The sequence below is a fragment of the Bemisia tabaci genome, chromosome 2 (genome assembly GCF_918797505.1).
Source record: "Bemisia tabaci chromosome 2, PGI_BMITA_v3".
In the NCBI taxonomy this organism is placed as follows: domain Eukaryota; kingdom Metazoa; phylum Arthropoda; class Insecta; order Hemiptera; family Aleyrodidae; genus Bemisia; species Bemisia tabaci.
Genome location: NC_092794.1, coordinates 58,668,729 through 58,691,968, shown reverse-complemented (window position 1 = coordinate 58,691,968; position 23,240 = coordinate 58,668,729). Strand labels below are relative to the sequence as shown.

Below are 23,240 nucleotides of genomic sequence, written 5' to 3'. Positions count from 1 at the left end.
ACACTATGTGCTCCCATGTGTTTGTGAGAATGTGGAAGTAAGTGGCCTCACACGTGCAATTACATATAAATTCAATATTCTCATCCAATCTACGGAGTGTTTCATAGAACTGGATTTAATGTTGCGGTGCATATCGATGACCGTGCGAAACAACTTACCTCCATTGCGGTGTCTAAAAATTTTCCTTTCTATTTTAGTTTTCGGAGGGAAAACAACTCAACTTTATGACTTGAAATTTTTACAAAATACTCTGCTAGCAGAAAGGGACAATCAAGGAAGTTTTCAAGAAATTTCGACAACTACTTTTCCCAGGCCCGGACTTAGGGCGTGTGCAGGGCGTGCGGCGCACACAGGCGCCAGCCTTTGGGGGGCGCCACGAAAGAAGAAGAGAGGGGAAAAAAGGGGGGAACAGGAAAAGGAAAAAAGGGAAGAAAGGACAAGGGGAAAAAAGGAAAAGGAAACAAGGTTGGGCAGTGAAAGCAAGGAAGAAGGGGGAAATGGAAGGAAAAAGGAGGCAAGGAAAGTGAAAAGAGAGTCCGCGAGAAGGGGGGGGGCATAAAAACCATAGACAAAATATAAAGAGAATTGCCGTCTAAAGGTAAATTTTCAGGACAAAAACTCCACCTGGTCCATAGACGGTCAGGCGCCCCTTGACCCTAAATTTGCGGCTGTACAGAAATACAAGAGTAGGCATGTAGTAAGGGGGCGCCATAAATCCATCGAACAGGAGCCGACATAGCATTTTAGGCCACGTTCGCCATCTTGAATTTGAGAATTTTCAAAAATCGACTAAAAATTCGAGTTTCCCGCCGAAAAGTACCCCTGATCCCGCGGTTCACAAAGCTCTAACGAACAAAAACGGAGGCCAGAACCGGGGCTCATTTTAGGCCACATCCAACATTTTGGAGTTGAGAATTTTAAAAAGTTGACTAAAAATTCGAGTTTTCCGTTGAAAAATACTGTGTGATACCGCGTTTCACAAGACTCGCACAAACAGAAACCGAGATAGCATTTTAGCCCACGTCCGCCATCTTGAATTGGAGAATTTTAAAAAATGGACTAAAAATTCGAGTTTCCTGTCGAAAAATACCTCCTGACACCGAATTTCAGAAAAATCCATCGAACAGGGGCCGAGATAGCATTTTAAGTCATTCCGGATTTTCGAATTTTGAATTTTGACAGATTTTGATTTAAAACGCGTGATCCCCAAAATCGAAGCTCAGATTCAGATTCCTCGTAAAAAATCGATGCGATTTCATGTATCATACCCTGACACCGAATTTCAGGAGAATCCATCAAACAGGAGCCGAGATGGCATTTTAAGCCACTTCAGTCATTTCGGATTTTTGAAGTTGAAAAATTTTACTTAAAACGCGTGATACCCAAAATCGAAGCTTATAGATTCGGATTCCTCGTAAAAGATCGATGCGATATCATGTATCATACCCGAGCATAGCGTGAAGGAAAGAGACGCAACGTAGACATACTGATTCGAACATATGAATCCAACGTGGCAACATGGGTAGTGCTCAGTGGGTCAGCGGAGGAGTAAGAATAAGAATTTATCGTGAGGAATTCCTCGCGACGAAACTGATCGCTAAGCGCCGGCCGGCGCGGCGCCTCCCCGTTCGGTTTCATTCACTCGGGCGACCCGCGCGACGCGGCGGCGTAGTTCAAAGGAATCTATACGCGTCGTTAAATCTTTTTCCTTCACACTATTTTAACATATGATACATGAAATCTCATCAATTTTTCACGAGAAATCCGAATCTGAGCTTAAAATTTGGATATTACGCGTTTTAATCTATTTAAAATCGTAAGAGAATTTACAGAATTGTCCTTGAAAATTGATCACACATTAGTGTTTTTTTACGTCATTAAACCTCTTTCCTTCACGCTATTGTAACATATGTTGCATAAAATCTCATCAATTTTTCACGAGGAATCCGAATCTGAGCTTAGATTTTTGATATTACGCGTTTTAATCTATATAAAATCGTAGGAGAAATTACAGAATTGTCCTTGAAAATTGATCACACATTAGTGATTTTTTACCCCGTTTTTCTTCTACGTTCACGTAATGAAATTAGATCAACAGTTGACTCATCGACTAGTCTAGCCTAACCCCCCAGAATCGGTCTAAAGGGCGAACGATTTTATCAGATAAGATGTGCGGTCCTAGTTTCCAGGCAATTGCGGTTTGATGGAAGCTGCGATGAGGAGAAACGGAAGATATGCGAAATTCGGGCGGATATTAAGTGAGAAACCAGGTAGGGGAAAGGCTTTCTTCCCGAAAAGTTTATGCTCGGGCCAACTTACATGGTCACTGGAGCATTGTATAGCAGGTTGTGGGAAACTATTTTTTTGCAGCAACAACCTATTGGATCGCATTTTGCAAAAAGGAACTAAGAGCATTTCAATGTTGCCAGGATTGTGCAACTTAGGTACATTCTTTGCAAAAAGTAAACTTTGCGACGGTAATTTTCGTCTTGAATTCATAGTTTATTGGGAGTAGAGGTGAAACTAGTTTAGATGATCGTTTATGTTTGCAAGGTTAGCGACATTGGAATGCTCTTGACTTTTCAAAAAAAAATATGAAGCATGACAGGAAGTCTACGACGTCGCAAACGGAGATACGGGGTTTCTCGTTTTGGCCATAGATATGCGATTTATTTTTTTCATTGATGAACTTTCTAATACGAGATGAGGGGGAGTTTAATTAAATTTAATAAAATTTAATTAAATTTATTAAAATGTTTAAATTTAATAAAATTTAATTAAAATTAATTTAGGTAGTTTAAGTTTTACTTACACTCGCTTCCTCTTCCTTGCCGGGCCTCAAGCCGGAAGCCAACATGTAAGTGCTACCGATTGTTTTGATTTTCTCTATGCAACTGAACTTGGGTTTCAGGAGCAGCTTGAAAAAAAATTTGAGGCGCATAAATATTAATGCGATAAGTAAATACATCAAGCAATAATTAATAGATTCTGGAGGCATTATGAAGAGAAGATGGAAATTAAGTGTAGTTGAATTGCAAAAAAAAAAACTGCACAGGTTTTGCTGGCAGTAAGATAATTAATACTGTAAATTTACAAAATCATTAATTCGTGTACCAAACTATACAACCGGCTAATGCTGCGGCGAGGTGGTTTTTTTTTTTTAAATTTAGGTATGGATGAATACGAAGAAAGCATGTTTTTTCGTATACGCATTATAAAAAACCATCGAACTTGAGAACAAAATCATCAGCTCCATTCTATGATTTGAACAATTAATCAGCGAGAGGACATAGTGCAATTTTCCAACTTTAAACCTGTTTCTTGATAATAATCACAAAAACCGTCACTACCATTGTACAACCGTTACTGCCGCTTCACCATCATTCGAAAATTATGCAATTGTATTGTAAAAGGTCTCTTCTATTTATTTAAAAAAGAGGGAGAGGTTGATTTTTTTAAATTATACTTTTGGTCTAATTTGGTTGCGCGAAGGGGAAATTTCCACAATTTGTCTGGTAATTTTGCTGATCGTATAGGGATTTACATAACGTATAATGTTGCCGAAGTGTTTTAAAATGTGGCATGTGTCTGTCTTTTTATGGCTTCGTTTCATTTTAACTCAGATATCAAACTACAATTACCTTATCAAAATCACAGATGATTTCGTTGAGTAGCCTCAGACACTCAAGGCCCTGTTTATTGACATCATTTTCATCATAGAATTCTTTATAATTGGGAATCGATGCAAACATTACAGCAATGCAGTTATATCGTTCATGATATAGCTCCTGTTGACAAAAATATCATCAGTAACATCATTTCAGTAAAACTTCGAGAATGAACTCAGAAAACACTTCTCTTGGGGTTAAATTGACCAAATCTTTGGGTTGAAACCTTGCAACCTCGTTAAGAATTTGGGGCGAGACGCCAGGATCAGAACATGGAGACAGTCCAATGCGATGAATGTGTAACCCCAGCCATGGGTCGAATTGATTCTTTTCTTGAACCGATGAAATTTTGCGATATTTTCGATTTTTTTTTGACGTCCAAAGCTTTTCTCATATACTAAAGCCTACCCTACCACCAATTCCCTCTTTTGTTTTAAGATGATTCTTTTACTCTGAAAAATCGTCGAAATGTCATCGAAAATGGAATTTCACTCATTAGCAAAACGAAATTTGGCATATCTAGCAGAGGCAGAAAGTAATCAAATTTTTTAAATCTATATTCTGAGAGATCGATTTTTACACTTAAATCGATTCACCTTTAATCCATCCCCCCCCCCCCCCAAATATACGTATTTTGCTGTCTTAACTTCAATGTAAAATGGCTGTTGTGTAAGTTAGAGTCCCTTTATACTGAGAGTCAAGACAATGTGAATCCATTTCTGATTGGTTCCCGTATTTTAGGCCTTCACTGTGTCACAAACGGGAATAAAGATTACATTTTCACCGGTTGCAAAGATTATAGTCTGGAATGGACCAGGGAATTGCGGGTTCAGTAAGGAACAAATGGAATGAGAGAAGGAACGGAGAAAGGAGTTTGAGAATGAGCCGATCAAAGATTACGAAAAACGTTCAATTTCTGTAATCTTTATTCCCGTTTGTGACTCCATGAGGGGTGTTGTCTTGGACTCTTAGTATAAAGGGACTCTAGTGTAAGTGTTTGACATTTCTGGCAGAGGCTGAAAGCAGTCGATTTTTCCGAATCGATATTTTAAAAATTCGAATGTTACACTTAAATCTATTCACTTTTAATCGATTTCCCCCAAATAATACGCATCCTTAACTGTCTTACTTGGGTTATTCTCGTTTGAAGGAAATGCTGGGCGACGTGGGCGGGGAGGATGTTTTCCAGGAGGATCTTGTTGATACCGCGCATCGTCTCCACCTCCTCCTGCTCGACCTGGAGCTTGGACTGCCACAGGAACTCAGAGCGCGCCGTGAACTCGATCTGCCGATCCAGGATGTGGAACACCATTATGATGATCAGAGGCGGTATCCATAGCCGTAGCTGCCACGGCACCTCTTCATATCTAATAAAAAAAAAATAATAATATTTGGCCGCAGCTAATTTAAAATTCGTCCAAAACCACAACCTGAATGCCATTTCGACCGAGATCAGCAGAAAGGAACCAACCCACATTTTGGAAAAAATTGAGTTATGAGTGGTTTTGAACTCAACCACTGCTCTACTAAATATCGCCAAAAATTCAAAGTTTTTGTTGGAGCAACTTTTGCAGAAATTGAACTTGAAGTTTATCTTTTACATTGAGTCTTATGCAGGAGCCAAACTTTAAACCTCTTTTTCTCGGTTCGATCCCGATGTGGCTTGGTTCCTTTCTGTTTAACTCCGTCCATTTCTCATACGAAAATGTGCAAAAAAGAGGAATTTTAGCGGTCGTTCAATATTACGTAAACCGCATTGGGAGGAAAATGGAGCTCAGCGGACTGATTGTTGAAATTGTTAGGCAAAACTATAGACAAAAAAGACAAAATGGATATGGAGGGATTTTATTGATGGTAGCGGATGGTTGCAATGGACGAAGGACGTAGATCATATGTAGAGTAACTGGAAGCAACCTACGAGAGACCCTATAATTAGTCCATCATTTCCTCTCGTGGTCTACAGGAACCACCCATTTTATCCAGTGGGATCGCTCCATACTCCCTATGCTTTCTTTGTCCATCGCTTTGTCTATCAATTTCAACAATCAGCCCGCTGAGCTTGGCTTACGGGGTCGTGCAAAAGTGCGAGGGGGGGGGAGGATCAGGCGAAGACTCGTGTAAGCCTCCCTTATTATGAAAAAAAATACTAATAATATCTTTCATTAAAAATACTTTTTCAGTTTTTATGTTATTTTTGGGGGAAATTTGGTGGAATAAGGGTCCGGCCAGGCTCGTTTGAGTTAAAAAGGGTGAGTTAAAGGGGAAGGGGGATGGCTTACGCGCGGCTTGTAGGGGAGAGGGTGGTCAAAAAGTTGACAAAAATGATTAACATAATATTTGAACTGCCCCTCACTGAAATAAGTATGTTGCTTTAGAATGGAGATTAAAGAGGATAGGGTACATACAATTGCTCTAGAGTTAGCATCTCCGGTTACGTCATCTGATTGCAGTAAACACTCTCTCATTGCGCGTAAAAGTTACAGAGTCAAGTGAATATCTACCGAAGTATTCAGCATCTCCGGTAATATCAGCTGATCGCGTGCAAAATATTCAGCGACAAGTGAATGTTTACGGGAAGTTTTCACATGTTATAGAATACTTTTGCGCCCAATCAGAGAATATTTACGTTGATCAGCTGATTTTTAACCGGAATACGGATACTTCCAATAAACCTACACTTGACGCTGTAATTTTTGCTCGCAATCATTCCATTGAAGCTACTTTTTTTAGACAATGTGTTTGGGGATTCAGGAGGTATTATTTCATTGAAAAAACTGGAAAACACAAAATGGCATGGAGCGACTTTTCGGACTGGAGTGACTTATTATGGTAGTGGACTTTTACAGAGACCATGCACCGTTGTGGCTCCGAAAAGTTTTCACGAAAAGATATTCACTGAAAAAAATGGTATGCTATTTTAGCACCTACGATGTCAAAAATGTGTCAAGTGATCGAAGATGCTGCCTTGATTGACCACGCAGTTGACTTTGCATTCATAGAATGTAAAGTTAACTGCGGGGGCAGTAAAGGCAGCATCTTGGGATTACGAGACACATTTTTGACACCCCAGGTGCTAAAACAGCATCTCATTTTTTTCAGTGTTTGCATGAATTGAAACATCCCTGACACGAATTTGTATTCATTTCAAACAGTTGCTGGCTGATTATTGAATTTATCGCCAGTGTGACATGATATCGAAATGCGATATATTGCGTAGTCAAAAGATACGATTCTGCATTGTCTTGTCGTATTGATATAGATTAAAAAATCGGACTCCAATGAGGTTTTGATTTAATGAGCATGAGATGAGAAATAAAACTAGATGCGACAATGTTGATTCATTAAAAAATGAATACCATGAATATAAAAAAACTGGAGTGTACTTGTTAGTGTCAATGTTGTAGTAATGGCGGAAGAAAGACAGAGAACTGTAAATAGTCAGGTGGCTGACACCAACGGCAGACATTAGACTCAACTTGAGAAGGAACCCGATTCGGAGGAAGACAGAGATCACGGCGATGCTCAGCACCGAACTGTAGATGTAAGTCTGCAAATAGAGATAGTCGTCAAAAGTAGCATCGCAAAAATAATCCGCTTAAGTCAATACCTAGATAAATCATTTTAAATTATTCGTATCTGTGTAGATAATCTTTATCGAAGCGACAATATAGTAGGAGGAGTATGGAGATGGGAATAAGAATAATTTTGAGCTTTACCATTCTGCTGCATGTAAAAAATTAAAATAATTTAAATTTGGAAATAAGTGTTAAACGTTATCTCTAATATTGAGCCAGTTTTACAGAATATACATTTCAGACATTTTTAAATCTCTTTTTCTCCGTCTAATCTTCATGTGACTTGCTCCTCTATTGTTAAACTATTTTGCGTTTTATCAAAAGTTTTATGAAATATTTGGATCGACAGGAAACAGATCCAATTTTTCAAAAATATTTGACGTGATTAAAAACAATAATTAATCATGTATCAAATAAAGTACAGTCAATAAACAGAACTCACCCTAAATGTTTGCATTTAAAGGCGTTTTTGGAAAAAAATTAGCTAAGTATCGCATGGTTGTTTCGAGTGAAGCTGGTCCAGAATTATATAGCAAGTAAAAAATTGGATGCGAGGAGGCTATTTTCAATCTCATAACACCAATTTAAACTTGCATTAGGCCAACAAGTTCCACGTCATTTTTTGAAAGTGCAAACTTACCGGTACAAGTGCAGCCAGCAGTAACTCGAACGAAAAGTTTTCCATGCCCCATCTTTCATAGACTGAGAGGGTGAAGTTTTTCAGTCGAGACCTTCCAATGATTTCTTCATTGTGCTCTATCGACAAATTGGTTTCTAAACCAATCTGAAATTGACAGGTAAAATATTTTGCAATCTTACTGAATTTTGTAAAATACTGTATATCACTGAAAATAATTTACGTGAAAGAAACTTTCATCAAGTTGTGATTTTTTAATAAAAATTAAATGGATAACTCGAAATTATTTTCTGAAGTTAGATCCTTTTTTTTATATCAAATATTGTCAAATTTGATCAAGCTTTCGCTATTATTAAATGTCACATAAAACTCCTATTAAATGTAAATACTCGATCAAACTTTTGTAAAATGTTATTTTTTTATCGAAGTTTTGTGTTGATATTTTGATCAAACTTTTTTGTAGATATTTCTTTGAATTTGTTTTCAAATTTTAATTTTTTTGCAAACTTTTTTAGAGTGATGATTGTTTTCAAACATCTATAAAATTTCAATATTTAGTTGAAACATTTTGATAACATTTTTTGCCGATTCAACTTTGGTCAAATTTAGGGCGCTCATTTCAGTTAAATCTTAATGGGGTCAAAAGTTTTTCCGATGAAACAAAATTTCTTTTGGAGAGTTGGGGAGAGGGAGTTAAAGAAACTTAGAAATTCCCTAAAATTGAAGCAAGTGACCGAAATTGCCTCAAGGAAAGTTTAACTTTAAAATGAAGGGGAAGAAACAATAGTCCCCTTCCCCTGCCCCCTATTCTCTCCAGAAAGACGCCTTTAGCCAACTTTTGACCCTAGAATCTTTCCAGCTTCTTATCGGTTGAGAGTCAATCGCGCTCAAAGCGATCGGAGTGTTTCAAGTGTTACAATCTGATCACGGACGTTGACATGATCTTCACGTGTAAAAGGGAGGATGGGAACGTACCAAGGTGACGACAGCACAAAGGGAGACCAAGATGACGACAATTAGGAAGCAGGCGAGTCGGAGCCACCAGTTGCCTGTGAAGGTGAGCGCAAGGGGTTGTTCCGAAGCGCCGCCACCGGCCACGACCCTGCTTCGGCTGTCCTCGTCACCGTCCAACGACTTGGCACGACTCAAGAACCGGAGCATCAACAAAACAATGAAAGTCACTCCGAAACTAGTCACGAAAATCAGGCTCCTGCGACACGTAAAATGTTATAATCAGTCAAAACGGGAGGGAAAATCTACATTCATATGGACCAATAGGAGAGTGTAGAAAAAAAAAAAACAGTCAGTCATACATGTGCCTCACGTGCGGGGTCTGATTACTAGAGAGCTCCTACATCCTGAATGCAACTTTTTGTGATCCACGGACGAGCGTATTGCATGTGCAAAATAAGAAGGCGCTTTTTGACAACAACGCCCGCATGCAACTATTCGTGTAATGACATTCGTGTATGAATGTGCGTGCATGTTGCATCGACAAGAATATGAGGGCATCCTCGGTTCCGCAGCCCTAATAATTCGCACTTCACGACTTTCAAGGATGACCGTAATGAATTCACTTTATAATTTTGTGACCTATCTTGCACTTATAGGGATGCGTTCGTTTCTAAGTGCCAGATTTTAACAACGGAACGTTTGACAATTAATACGACCGCTTATTATCACTTACTTTGGTATGTTTATGAGTTGAATCAACAGCATGACGAGAAAGAGACAAATTGCAGCAGAGATATAGTGACGAAATTTGTAGTCTGTCAGATTCCTGAAGCTGTGTTCCTGGCTGTCACGCCGATACCGAAGAAGCAGAGGGCTCATTTCGTCGGAGTTCATCCATTTCCTAGAAATTGAAAATGAATTAGTTTGGAAAGGGATTTTTTTTGGGACGGGGACGGGGGGCATCACGTTTAATTTTTGTAAGTTTGCATGTTCGCCCCTTCTTTTATTTATTTTTTTATTTTTTTATTTTTTTTTTTAAAATAATAATCAGAAACTTACTCGACCTCACACCCAAAGGCAACCCAGACGAACGCCCAAGACATGGGTATAGAGCTGCCTTTTATCCCCAGAGAATTAATCCCCTCTCATCGCCATCATATTTTATTTGTCATATTTATGTACTATTTTAGAGGCTAGACGAACAGGTGACGGCCCTAGTCAGAAGGCAGAAGAAGAAGAAGAAACTTATATTTCATCCCTTGTAACAGAGATAAGAAAAAATTGTCAAAAAGTCGTTACTTACATGAGACATTTTTAGGAACATCTTAGATGGTTCATAAGTATTAAGTTAGGAAAATAATCCAACTGTCGCATTTCTTGTGCGTTTTGTTTTCAATTAGAGCTGTTTTGCTTTTAACCAAGAATTGAAAGGTAAGGAAATACTTTCAAACTCTCAAAGTACTTGCTATATTACATAAAAACATGCACCTCCTTATGATTTCCGTTTTGTAATCAATGATTGAGGCTTCAGAGATTTTTTAAAAATTCATGAAACAAAAAAAATATTTTAAACTTCAAGTTTTACTTACTTGCATTCCATACAGAAATTATGCTGAGGTAATAAATTAGACTCAATCATTGCAATACTCTGAAAATGAGAAAGAAAAGGGCGTTTTATTTGTCATAAATGCGACGCAAATGGGAAAACCACTGTCACGTGCAGGGAAAAATTGACACATGGAAAGGCAGTTACGAGCGCATCACGTCTGAAGCCAGGAGGTAATATTACATTTGAAGCCTAAAGCCGTGCGATCGTGACTGAATTATGACCGAATTCAGATATTAAGGAAACACCATTGACTGATCTTATTGCACTTCCTCCAGATTAATTGGACATTTTTGAACTTTAAATCTTTGCTCCTGGCTCTAGATACGGCTGTCAATATTGATCTCACTATAAAGCCTTCGCTTGGCGTACCAAAAGCGCAAATAACCGACTTTTCTTTTTCCAGCAACGTTACCCGCTTATGATCCTTCGGCCATGGATCAGGATATGAGGATTACAACAATAACTAGCAGAATTATGAGCATTTGACACATTACGATAACATAAACCGTCGGAGAGCGAGCCTGGATACGATAGAGGTATAGGAATAATTCAGCATCAGCTCAATCCTGAAACAGTGTCGGAGCGCCTTCAAATCAGAAGCTAGGCAGAAAATTGTACTCATGCGCTTAATAGATATGTTCAACGTTCTCTTTATATTTTGACCGCGTTCACCAAAAAGGAACCAAGCCACATCTGTTGCCAGATTTAAATGGGTAGTTTAATTTTTTACAAGAGAACGTTTGTGCGGATTCCTTTGAAAATTTGAGGAATTTGCTTCGTACTATGCAGAAAATTCACTGAAATTTGCGCAAAAATCCGCACAACTGTTTTCATGTAAAAAATAAAATATCCCGATTAAATTTGGCAAAAACTGATGTGGTTTGGTTCCTTTCTGCTTTACGCAGTTATCTGTGAAGATACTAATTGTCTGAGTTGTTGAATGTATCTAATAAAATATCTAACTAATTCTTCCATACGTACGGAGATGCATTATGCGTGGCGTTTACACAAAATAAGGGAAGATATAGCCGGACTAAGGATTTGTTGAATTAGATTTATTACGAATGCGTTTCAGAGTATTTACTCCATCTTCAGCGTATTAAAAATTGACAAACAACAAACTATACAATAAAGTAAAAACGTATCACAGTGCATGACTGACTAGCAAAAGAGAAAGATAAAGAAAAAAAAGAAGTAGAAGAAAAAAAACACAGTTATTTGCACAAAAGAAAGCACACAAAAAACTGTTTTTTTTTCTTTTTTCTTTTTTTTTCTTTTTTCCTTCCTTTGTCTCTTGCCAGTCAGTCATGCACTGTGATACGTTTTTATTTTATTGTAGTTTATGGTTTGATATTTTTTAATACGCTGATGATGGAGTTGATACTCTGAAATGCATTCGTAATAAGTCTAATTCAACAATTCCCTGGTCCGGCTATATCTTCCCCTATCAATGATTTAATCCTTATTTTATCCCCCTCAGTGTGCTGTGACTCTTAACAGACCTGCTTTCGCCCTCGGTTCGAAAGCTCTTTTTGAGAACCAAGTAATGTTTATAAACCATGCGTATGCTGACCATCCTTCTATAGGGAGAAATTTGAAATACTGGTGCCTGGTGCAAGATTACTTACCGTAAGACCTATATTTTTAGCAAGGGTGCTTTCGGTGATGTTCGCGAAGGGCTTATCTGCACCCCAACACTCCACATACTTGGTCATCTTGCTCGGTGACCTATAAGTTTTCAACAGGCCACTGCTCTCATCTTGCAGTCCCGCGCAAGACAGTCGTCCCTCCACTGTAGTCCCGTCATTCCTCCTCTGCTTAAATAGGAACAAGGACAAGACAAAGACAATATCAGTTCAATTTTACTTTATCGAAAGAAAACAAAATTTGTATATCAAACAATAAAAACACATTTTGAAATACAAAAACAAATGGGTATACAAAGCTAAGGAGAAATAAAACAAACCAGGACGTTTCGGGTCAATTACATGCCCATTCTCAACCGGAAAAAAGCTAAAAAATGTAAAAATTAAAACAAGAAAATGAGCATGCAACTGACGGAGGTAGGAATCAGTGCAAACATTTGCCCAAATGTCCTGGTTTGTTTTATTTCTCCTCAGCTTTGTATACCCATTTGTTTTTGTAATTCAATGTGTTTTTATTGTTGTGTGCATTCGGGCTATTGTGTCTCATCTCTCTTTTATCACTTTGTATCAAACTTTACCTTGAAAGCGGAAGCATTAACGCGGATAACGAAGTTCGGTTTGAAAGCTACCACGAATCAATTCTGCCGTGATAAGGAAGAACGCCGTATGAATATTAGAGAGTTGCCAAATATTCGCAGATAAAACGTTAATATTTGAAAATACTTATGAATATTTTTCCTTGAAATTTTCAAATAATGTAGATTTCATTGAGAATGAAATTCTTCAACAAATTGGAAGGAAAGTATTCACAAGTTGTGCAGCAAATTCGCATTTTATCGAAGGAAATTTGGCAACACCCGAAAGCTTATACGGCGTTTTTCCTAAGCACGACAGAATTCGTTACCTGTTACGCGTGACGAGTTTGTGGAGGGAGCATGATCTCAGATCGCCACTTGATGATTTGATCAAGTCTTGTTGTTAAAGTTAAAAAGTTTAGACCGGTTAAAAAGATCCAAATCTCCGAGTCGATCATTTGAAAGAATGATTTTTAGACCCGATCTTTTTGAGAGCCTGATTTTTTGAATCCGATCTCTTTGAAAACCGACCTTTTAATAGATCGAGTCTTTGAATCTGGACTTTTTACAGATTATATGTACATACATATGAGTCGCTTTTACAGCGCTCTTCGGCGCTCTGCGACGCCCAATCGCCACAAAGCTCGGTCTTCCCACAGGTCATCAGGGAGTTGACACTCCCTCATCTCACTCAACACCCCCTGTCGCCAACCTCTCACTGGGCGTCCCCTCCGTCTCCTCCCAGGAGGAACCCAATCAAGCATCTTTTTTGGCAGCCTCTCTTCAGTCATCCTATTGACATGACCATACCAGACAAGCTGTCTGGTCATGACGTCGAACACGATGTCATTTTCGACTTCCATTATCTGACGCACTCTATCATTACGGACCCGATCTCTCCTAGAAATTCCTGCCGACCGTCTCCAAAAATCCATCTCCGTTGCTCTTAGCATATTCTGTGTCCGTTTCTTCAGCTGCCAAACTTCACATCCGTATGTTAATATACTTTTGACTACAGCGTTGTATATCCTCCTCTTGTTATCTTTGGAAATCCGCTGATCCCAGAGGATTCCATTTAACATCGCTATAGCCTTCCTTGCTAAGGTGTTCCTTTCCCTGATAGCTTGATCCGTCCTTCCATCCTGGGTCAACCGCACTCCCAAGTACTTAAAGTGCTCGCAGCCTTTGATCTGCTGCCCATCCTCCAACTCAATGCTTTGCTGATCACCGCCAAAAGTCATCTTCTCAGATTTGGATATGCTGACTTCCAAACCCCACTTCCGATATTCTTCTACTAACTTGCGCATCATGTACTCCGCGTCATCTTGATCTTGAGCAACCACCACCTGGTCATCAGCAAAGCACAGAGTGAACAGAGTTTCAAGATCACCCAAGGGGACACCCATACCAGAACATTTCTTTTTCCATTCTTTAAGCACGCATTCGAGATAAATTTTAAATAATGTTGGCGACAAACAACATCCCTGTTTTAAACCCTTAGTCACATAAAATCCCGCTGACAACCCCCCATGATACTTAATTTTGGTAAAACTCCCTTTATAAAATCGCTTGACAGCATCAATCAACCCCCCGTTAAAATTAGATTTTTCCAAGGCCTCCCAAAGTTTCACCAACGGCACACTGTCATACGCTTTCTGGAGATCCACGAAAATTAAATGCAGCTCCTGAGCTACGGCCATTTTCTTCTCAATGACCTGGACAATAACAAAGAGGTGATCTATCGTAGACCTGCCAGCTCTAAAACCAGCCTGCTCCTCTGCTTCGTGATCCTGCCATTCGTCCTCGATCTTCGCTTTCAGTATCTTCCCGTACACTTTGCTTATTGTCCCGGTCACTGAGAGCCCCCGGTAGTTGTTACAGTCGTCCTTCTTTCCCTTCTTTTTGTAGATGGCCTTGATCCAAGACTCCTTCCACTCCCTTGGTACCTCGTCACCCCTGATGCATTGTTGCATCAGTTTTCTGAGGCACTCAAAGAGCTTGGCAGTCCCGTACTTAACCAACTCGACAGGGATTCCACCAGGACCCGGTGCTTTGTCATTAATTAGCTCTTTAACCGCTTTAATTATGTCACAAGTGTGAATCTCCAAGTTGTTCATTCTTCCGTTGTCCGTGCTGCTGTCTCGAAACTCTGGGCGCCTTTCCGTCAAAAGATCTTTAAAATGATCCTCCAGTTTTTTAAGTGATATCGGAGAAACGATGTCGCGCTTCATGTCTCTACGTAAACCTTTAATTAACTTCCAGCTCTCAGCACTTTTTCTCCCCCCTAGGTAGGTGTTAATTCTAGAACAGTTGCTTTCCCAAGCTTCATTCTTCTTCCGTGTTATGAGGCTCCTAACTTTAGACTGAGCTTTCCTGTAAGCAACTTTATCTTCAGCCTTTTTAGACGACAGAAATATAAGATGTTTTTGCCTCTTGAGATTTATCTCGTCTTCAATTTCTTCATCCCACCAGTAAGGATGCTGGTTTTTATTACTGGTTTTGCAAATACCTAGGGCTTCTTTAGCTGCAGAGTGGATACAATCTTTAATGAAATGATATTGCTCTTCAGTGGTACCCGAAAGCCCATCCCCCAACTTCTCATCCAAGCGTTTCCGATACAGAGCCTTGACACTAGGGTGCTCCAAACTTTCGATGTTGTATCTTACCTCACGCTCTTGCATCCCCTGTCCCTGCTGTTGTTCAGGCACTGGCTCTACATCCTTAGTTCCTTTAACGGGAAACGCTATATCTGCTCGGAGGAAATGATGGTCACTGCCGCAAGACAGTCCCCTGCACACTCTAACTTGCTGCAATTTCAGCTTAGTAGAGTGCTTAACAATCACATAATCGATGATGGATTTCAATCCTCGCGTTGGCTGGACCCAGGTATACTTATGGATGTCTTTGTGTTGGAAAAAGCCATTCAAAATTCTCATCTCACTTTGAGTACAAATTGAGATGAGCCGATCACCGTTATCATTAACAGCATCCTCTCCAAACGGTCCGACAACTTTACAGTTGACTCTTCGTCCCGTTCTGCTGTTCAAATCACCCATAAGAATGACCTCCCTGCCAGCACCAACGTTCAGAATTTCATCATTCAGATCTTCAAAAAATTGGTCCTTACACGCGACAGTGGCATCATCATTTACACCGTACACTCCGAGCAGCGTGATCTTATGTCCGTATAGGTTGAGGTTCATTCTGATAAGTCGCTGGTTGACGGCCTCCCAGGTGCCCACAAACTTACGTAGGCTTTTCCGCATGAGTATTGCTACTCCTTGCTGAGCACGCTGATCTTTGGCCACGCCGCTGTAGAATAGATCATAGTCACCGTAATTCTCTGACCCGTGCCCTTTCTTCTTGGTCTCAGTAAGAACAGCGACATCCACTTCAAGCTTCTGGACCTCCGATATCACTTCCGGTAGCTTATTCGAAATGCCTTGGACATTCCACGTCCCAAATATCAATGTCCGTTTTCTTAATTTTTGTCGACGTGTCCGTTTGTTTCCAGTGGTACCGAGGCTTGTTACGTTAGGTCTTTTGACAGTAAAACCTTTTACAAGTACCGGGGAGTCAGCCCGATGACTCAACCCCCAACCTGGAGGACCAGGGTTTGATTTCGGAGTTGCCTCTCCTAGACAGGTTGCCTTCACTTCAGCTCAGAGCCCTGTCTGCCCTTCTAGCAGGTGGTTCATACGCCCAGAGGCCGGTGACCATCTCCACTATCCCCTTTAAGGCAGGGGCTACCAGCTGGGGTCCGCAGGATTGCTATACCTGTGACAACAGTCCCCCATACGGTATATATGTTTATATGTCAGATTATATGTTTCATCTTTAAAATTTTATGAAGAATAGTCACAAAAAATTTTAAGTTCTAGTATGACATGCACAACTTTAATCAACTCCTACAGAAAGTATAAGTATCGAAGATTCGATGGGTGACATTTAATTTGTAATATAATTATATCATTTCGAAAATCATTGCAGTTTTATTTTAACTTAAAGTTTTAGATTAGGAAGAACAATAATATCAACAGGATTTACGTGACGTCATAAACGTGTGCTTCTAATAACGATATCGATGGCCAGGGAGTAGGGCGAATAATATTGTTCGAAATTTTGTATCGAAGTTCAAATTTTCATGCACTGCGAACATTTATAAGTCCACATATGCCCACCTAAATGACGTCATAAATTGAACCATTAGATTACGTCATCACCGGCCAAAGAATCTCTAAATCCAAATTGGGATTGACGGCAATACCTTCTAAGTCTAGACACGTCTATCTTTATCGATAGACACAGCTTACATTAATCAAATGTACAAAGTGTTACTTCTTCACGCACAAAGCCGACAGACATGCCCGTAGTCCATACGTCAAAAAACAAAAACGAAAAAATATACAGTATAATAGGTTTTAAGAATGAAAGCTGTAAAAGAATGCTGAATTTTCCCGACACATCGAAGCAAAGTACACGCAGTGCGAATGAATCATGTTAGAGTTTGAGGCTAGTTTCATCTAAACTGAAACTGCGGTTCGCCGAACTAGCTCCAACGGAAAAAGTTCGGAAAATTTAGAATTCCACTTGTCGCCGCTAACGAGGACGAAAGCGCATCCTCAACTACCCAGAATATTATGGCACTCTCTGACTTGACAATTGGCTCGGTCGATGTTAAAATATAGCAATTCCAGCATCTGATGACCCCTAAATTCCATATTAATGCTGTCATGCGAGGGCCCATCGGAAAATGGACGTGCGCGGTTTCAGCATCGACCGGTTTAATCGTGAAATGAGATAAAGCGAACAGCGGGACTTTGTAGGAGTCGCCCCTCCCCCATCCGCACCTAAATCCCTGCCTGCCCCTTTCTGTCGAGTGTGTCTCAACATTTAATAACGCAGATGTCGGATTCAAAAACTTCTGTTCACACGTCCGACTCCTCTCACCTGCATCCCAAAAGTTAGTGGCCGCATTTTCCGAGTTTACGGCTTGCGGAGCACTAGTCGCATTTTCATGCAGAGGAACATTACTCTCTGTCCTGCCAAGAAAGAGCAAAGCTGTCGTGATAGCGAAGAGAGCAGTAAGTGTCAAATTTTCGAAATCGAATTTACCTCAAAATTCGTCTAATCTCTTTTAGATGAAATCACTGAGATAGTTGCAAAATTGATTTTAATTGTATCAAAACGAGACATATGAGAAAGCCGTAAATGCGCAACAAATGACGTAGTTTCAGGCAAGACAGCAGTAAGTGACACTATTCCTCCAGAGAGCCAATAAAACCAGTGCTTTAAAGTAAAGTGCCGCCCTTTTATGCCAATTTTCAACCTGAAAATGTGTTCGCTGTGTGTGTGCAAAACGCAACCACGAAAGCATGCAGAAGATAGCACTTGCGGCTGTCTTGCCTAACAATAGCCAGCATGAAAATGAAAAATACCCTTTTTATGTAATTGAAATAAAATCGGTCGATTTTTAATCATCCAAACGGTTTCTAGAAGTCTTTCGGAAGATTAGTAGCAGCTCAGTAGTACGATGCAGGAGGGGTGCTTGAAATGTATCATGATTTAATCATGATACTTGATTTCTAACTACACTTGATAGTTCACAAGGATATTCTCTTGCGGTTTGAATGCATGCGTTCAAAAGTAAATCGGAACTCACCGATGGAGGTATGATTAAGTAGGTTTCTACTTTGTGATCGGCTAGGTATGCCTCCCTCTTGTGTCCGTCTCCAGGCTCAACTTGAAATTTGTTATTTAGCTGGTTCAATGTTGCCCTCGTGATATGGACACGTCTGAAAGAAAAACAAAATTGGGTTGCCGGAATAATTTCCCAATACGTTCCCCTAGAAAAATTTAGGCGGTTGTCAATACTGAAGTTTGAATTGAGGGGCTTGGAGGACAAGGCGCATAAATGCAGTTTTTGCCATTTCAAGAAATACGTGTTCGAAGTTTCGAAATTTCGTGGGGCATTGTGGCGGGAAGAAAGTTTAAACTGACTTTTTGGTGCTCGAAAATTGGAATTTGGAAGCGAATTTTTCACAAAATATTCGTGAAGACTAGTTTTACTGGGAATCATTAATATCTCAATTTTTTTAAAATAAAACTGCACTTGTGTGCATTGTCCTCCAAAGCCACTCAATTGACAAGCATGAACATGTCTTTCCTCACATTTTAAATGCGTTTATCGTTTTCAGCGTATAATTCCAATGGATCAAAAAACCGGATACAAAATTATGGACCATTGTGGACCATAGGAGTTATAATGCACCAAAGGAAATACATCGATGGTCAAAGTGTGAGTGCACGTATCGCCGCGCCGGTCGCATCAGTTCGAAACGCATATCGACGGTTTAAGTCGGCAATCGCATAACTCGGTTTGCGACGTCGCAGACTTCGTCATACTTTATTTTTTAAACGGAAAACTACTCCACGGCAATTCTTTAAAACTGCCGTGATTTTTCTTCTCTTTGCGAAGAAAATTCTGCAAAAACTTCAAGGAACGATGTCAATTTGTTCTGTTTTAAAAAATAATATAAAGAGGCAGAGATTTTCAGACACAGCAAACGAGATATGTGATTGCGAACTTACGCCGTCGATATGAGCGCCAACAAGAGTGCAGGAATACTTCACGCATCGCGCCTGCATTTGAGCGCCTACAAGAGTGCAGAAATACTTCACGCATTGCGCCAAACGCAGTGCGGTTACCGTTGCGTTACCATTTCCCTATTTAAGTACGCTCCTATTTTATCTTTTCTAAGGGACCACACAATCGCGATTTAGCAGGCAAACACTGCACCAAAAATCAATGCGCAAGGGATTGCCTACTTTCCAGGTTGTCTAAAGAAACACGCGAGGTATGCGGCGGAAAATTCCGGACCTTCTTGCGGGATATCCGTAATTTTTCAGTACTGCCGGACCGCTTCTTAAAAATCAGTACTATTTCCGGACTTTCAGGATTTTCCAGACCAGTAGGCACCCTGTTGGCGACGCTCGAAAGGCCTCTGCGGGCCGATTATTGAAATTGATCGACAAAGCTATAGACAAAGAAGACATAGGGAGTATGGAGCGATCCTATTGGTTGAAATGGGTGGTTCCGATAGACAAAGGGTGAAAATGATGGACTAACTATCGGGTCCTTCATGGGTTGCCGTTAGTTAGTCTATTACCTACCTCCTTTGTCCATTGCAACCACCCGCCTCCACCAATAGGATCCTTCCATATCTCTTTTGTCTTCTTTGTCTATAGCTTTGTCTATCAATTTCAATAATTGGCCTGCAGGACGTTTTTCTTATAGCACAGCAGAATGGCGCGGGCAGAGACAAGGCCGAAGACAGGGATAAAAGCCCAAGGCGCCTGATGGGGATCTTAATCATTCGAGTCGAGTGTTGGAATCCGACTCATCGTGAAAGTTATGACGCGGTTAAGTATAGTTTGAGCTTCGCGGCACGCCCGCACGCACCGCGGTTTCCGCGGCAACTTTGAAAATTAGTGGGCTCTAACGGAACTTTGGAACTTGCTCGATTTGATAATAATCGCGGCGCTTTGTTGATACTCCATCGCTCGTTTTTGTACTTGTCAAAGGTGGCTCGTGCCTCCAATCAAAATGACTCATTTTCAATCATCATTACCGTATAACTACCGTGCTAAGGAAAAATGCCGTATGGACATTCGAGTGTTGCCAAATTTCCCCAGATAAACGTGTATTTTTACGGAAAGTTATTCATATTTTTCCTTGACATTTTCAGATATTTCAGATCAAACGGCGAACAGAATCGCCTAATAATTTGAAAAAAAATATTCAAAATGTTCTCCTTAAATTCGCATTTTATTAAAGAAAATCTGGCAACGCCTGAAGACTCATACGGTATGATTTCTTGAAACAGCAGATAAGCTTTCTGGTCCTCATCATAATAAAATACCTAATTTAGCGTTGAAACTCTGCAATTCCACCTGTCAATATGAATAGGTATTCACTTTTTTTTAAAAAAATCATGCGGTGCAAAGGTAGGTTTTAAATAACTCGCTTCTTCATCAACAACGAACGCCTTAGATAAAAAGAAAAGAATGTTGGACGCACATTTTCGTGACTTCCCAATAAATAAAAGTTTTAAGCATTTCACTCACGGGTTTCCGAGAAAACACAGAAATTCTCTCACAGAACTTATCTCCCGAGGGGCCCATTTTTAACGTTACAAATGTCTCGAAAAGTTTGAGTGGTTTTAGGCTTAGTAAAACCAGACCAGCGTCAACATGACTGTATCTTCGATTATTTATACGAGCACAAATTATTGTACTATCACATGCGTAGGGAGGGGACATTATTTGTGAAAATCAGAGAACATCTAAATCGATTGAGAAGTTTCATAATCTCTGCTGCTATTTTACATTTTGAGGAATGACTGATACACGCCATTTTTTAAACTTTTCGCAAAATATTATGCTTAGGATGAAGAAAAATCATCAAACTTCCGGGAAGTAAAGACATTGGTTTTCCTTCGAGAAAAATGTGATACACGAAAAAAACAAAATGAAATTGCTGATATAACCATTTTGTAGTTAAAAAAAGTGTCGGAGATATTTCAATGTAGATTTTACAATTAAAAATACTGATTTAACCATAGTACATTTGAAACATGTCGGACATATTTTTTTAACAATTTAATTGCTGCATCAGCAATCCATTTTTTCCATGTAAATGAGAAATCTGTTACATCGCAAATCGATATAAGCTTTCCTGCTTTTCTACTTACCTTTTATCTTTCTTTGTTCTTTTAATATCCCGCATTTAGTCTCTATATTCCTGTGAACACTCCTCTGTGTCCACTTTTCGATCTGGCCTGCTTGCCACGAAACATACCATTCTACAGTTCTCTTGCCAATTCACCGTCCATTAGTTTTCTTTGCCACTAACAGTCACGGATTTTTCTATTTTACTCCAATTTACTCTATTTAAAGTAGTTTCTGTTATCTCTATCTATCCATGTAAAAGCAGTATATGTGTATTTATATTTAATATATAAGATAAATTTAAGACTTAAAAGACCATATAGGTCTAGAGTTATATTTTGTACATCGTTATTTTGATTACATGAATTAAAAAAAAAAAAAAAAAAAAAAAAAAAATTGCTAAATCAGCAGTCCATTTTTTTCCGTGTATATGAGAAATCTGTTGCATCGGAAATCGATATAAGCTTTCATCGACTTCGAACGTTAATTTCTATGTCTCATTTTTCCTCGCGCCATTTTTCCTCGCGGCGGATTTTGTAGAGAAAAGCTAAGAGGAAGGCCACTCCCTCATATCAAAAAACCAAGTTAAAATAAGAGCCGTTGTAGCTTGTTGGGAAGCTGAGAGTTTGCCTCCTCGAGCGCTGTTTGGATTTTGTCCCCAGCATTCATATTTGCACAGAGGGAAAATCGTTGAACTAACTTAATAATGCAGCGCGTGAAAAGTGGGTACGTGAGTCCGTGGGAGGATGAGTTGTGTATGGAAAATCCGTGCTTTCTCCAGAGCCAGAGAACCAAACTTAATAAACTGTAGCTTGTCGAAAAACTAGAGTGGATGTGTAAAATCTCACGCTAGTTTAGTTGAGCGATTGGCCTGCGTGTATTATTGATGAGGCTGAAGTAAAAGAAACCATAGTGTACTGCGAACCCATGGGTGACATCATCAATCAAGAGATATAACGGGGATTTCTCTGATATTGTTACGCGTTCAGGTGGACTAGGTATCCAAATATGTATGACATTCAAAATATGTATCAGTGTAAAAAAACATCTAGCTTTTTTAGAAAATATGCTTGTTTTTTAGCTTTCCGTCTCGAAAAGTTTAACACAACACATCTCATTTTATCATCATTAAATGGTTCTATACGATTGGATTTTTTTTTTTTTTTTTTTTTTTTTTTTTTTTTTTTTTTTTTTTTTTTTTTAAATTATCCTAAATGAATTTAGGTAGCTTAATTTATGTTCTACAGAGGCTAGATTTGTTTAGTTTTGGTCGACCCCTTGAAGATTCCTTGACGACTAACGTTGAATAGTATTTAGTGGTATAGATACAGCGTTTTTGCTTTAACGTTTCAGCAGATGAATCAGGTCTACTATACGGTGTAAATCTACTATCTGGTTTAAAAGTCGGAATTGCTTTCGGAAAACTAATCTACCCACAGAAGAGTTAAAAACACCTGCTGGAATTTAGTATTCGATGAAGCCTTGATTCGTTTTTGTTTGCTCCGCTTGTTTCGGCATCGAGGAAGCGTCCCCCCCCCCTCCCCCCCCCCACATTCTCTCTTTGCCTATGCATCCTGAACCAGCATATTACCAGTCCTAGAAACACACTTACAGCACTTACGTCATTTTTCAAAACTCAAATGTGAGTAGTGCTCTGCTGCTTAGTGACGTTCACCTATAATCTGCCGTGCTAAGAAAGAACGCCGTATGAACATTCAAGAGTTGCCAAATTTCCTCCGATGAAATGTTCATTTCTGAGGAATGTCATGAATATTTTTCCTTGAAATTTTTAGGAGCTTTAGATGAAATTACGAACAAAATTACCTAAAAAAGATGGAAGGAAAAT

At 39.5% G+C, this 23,240-nt stretch overlaps 1 protein-coding gene across 9 annotated transcripts in view; it reads right to left on the bottom strand.

Moving 5' to 3' along the window:
• Positions 1 to 23,240, bottom strand: part of Ac76E (adenylate cyclase type 2 Ac76E) — a 118,272-nt gene that overhangs the window by 6,104 nt on the left and 88,928 nt on the right. For 8 of the 9 annotated variants that reach the window (XM_072295947.1, XM_072295950.1, XM_072295949.1 and 5 more), the window contains 10 exons: positions 18,327 to 18,459; positions 12,072 to 12,260; positions 10,424 to 10,482; positions 9,568 to 9,735; positions 8,856 to 9,090; positions 7,884 to 8,027; positions 7,052 to 7,215; positions 4,798 to 5,035; positions 3,642 to 3,788; positions 2,813 to 2,917 (listed from right to left, as the gene is read on the bottom strand). In XM_072295947.1, the coding sequence (XP_072152048.1) occupies positions 2,813 to 2,917; positions 3,642 to 3,788; positions 4,798 to 5,035; positions 7,052 to 7,215; positions 7,884 to 8,027; positions 8,856 to 9,090; positions 9,568 to 9,735; positions 10,424 to 10,482; positions 12,072 to 12,260; positions 18,327 to 18,459 (1,582 nt within the window). The remainder of the gene's footprint in view (positions 1 to 2,812; positions 2,918 to 3,641; positions 3,789 to 4,797; positions 5,036 to 7,051; positions 7,216 to 7,883; positions 8,028 to 8,855; positions 9,091 to 9,567; positions 9,736 to 10,423; positions 10,483 to 12,071; positions 12,261 to 18,326; positions 18,460 to 23,240) is intronic. The other variant, XM_019040966.2, reaches the window with a different exon arrangement.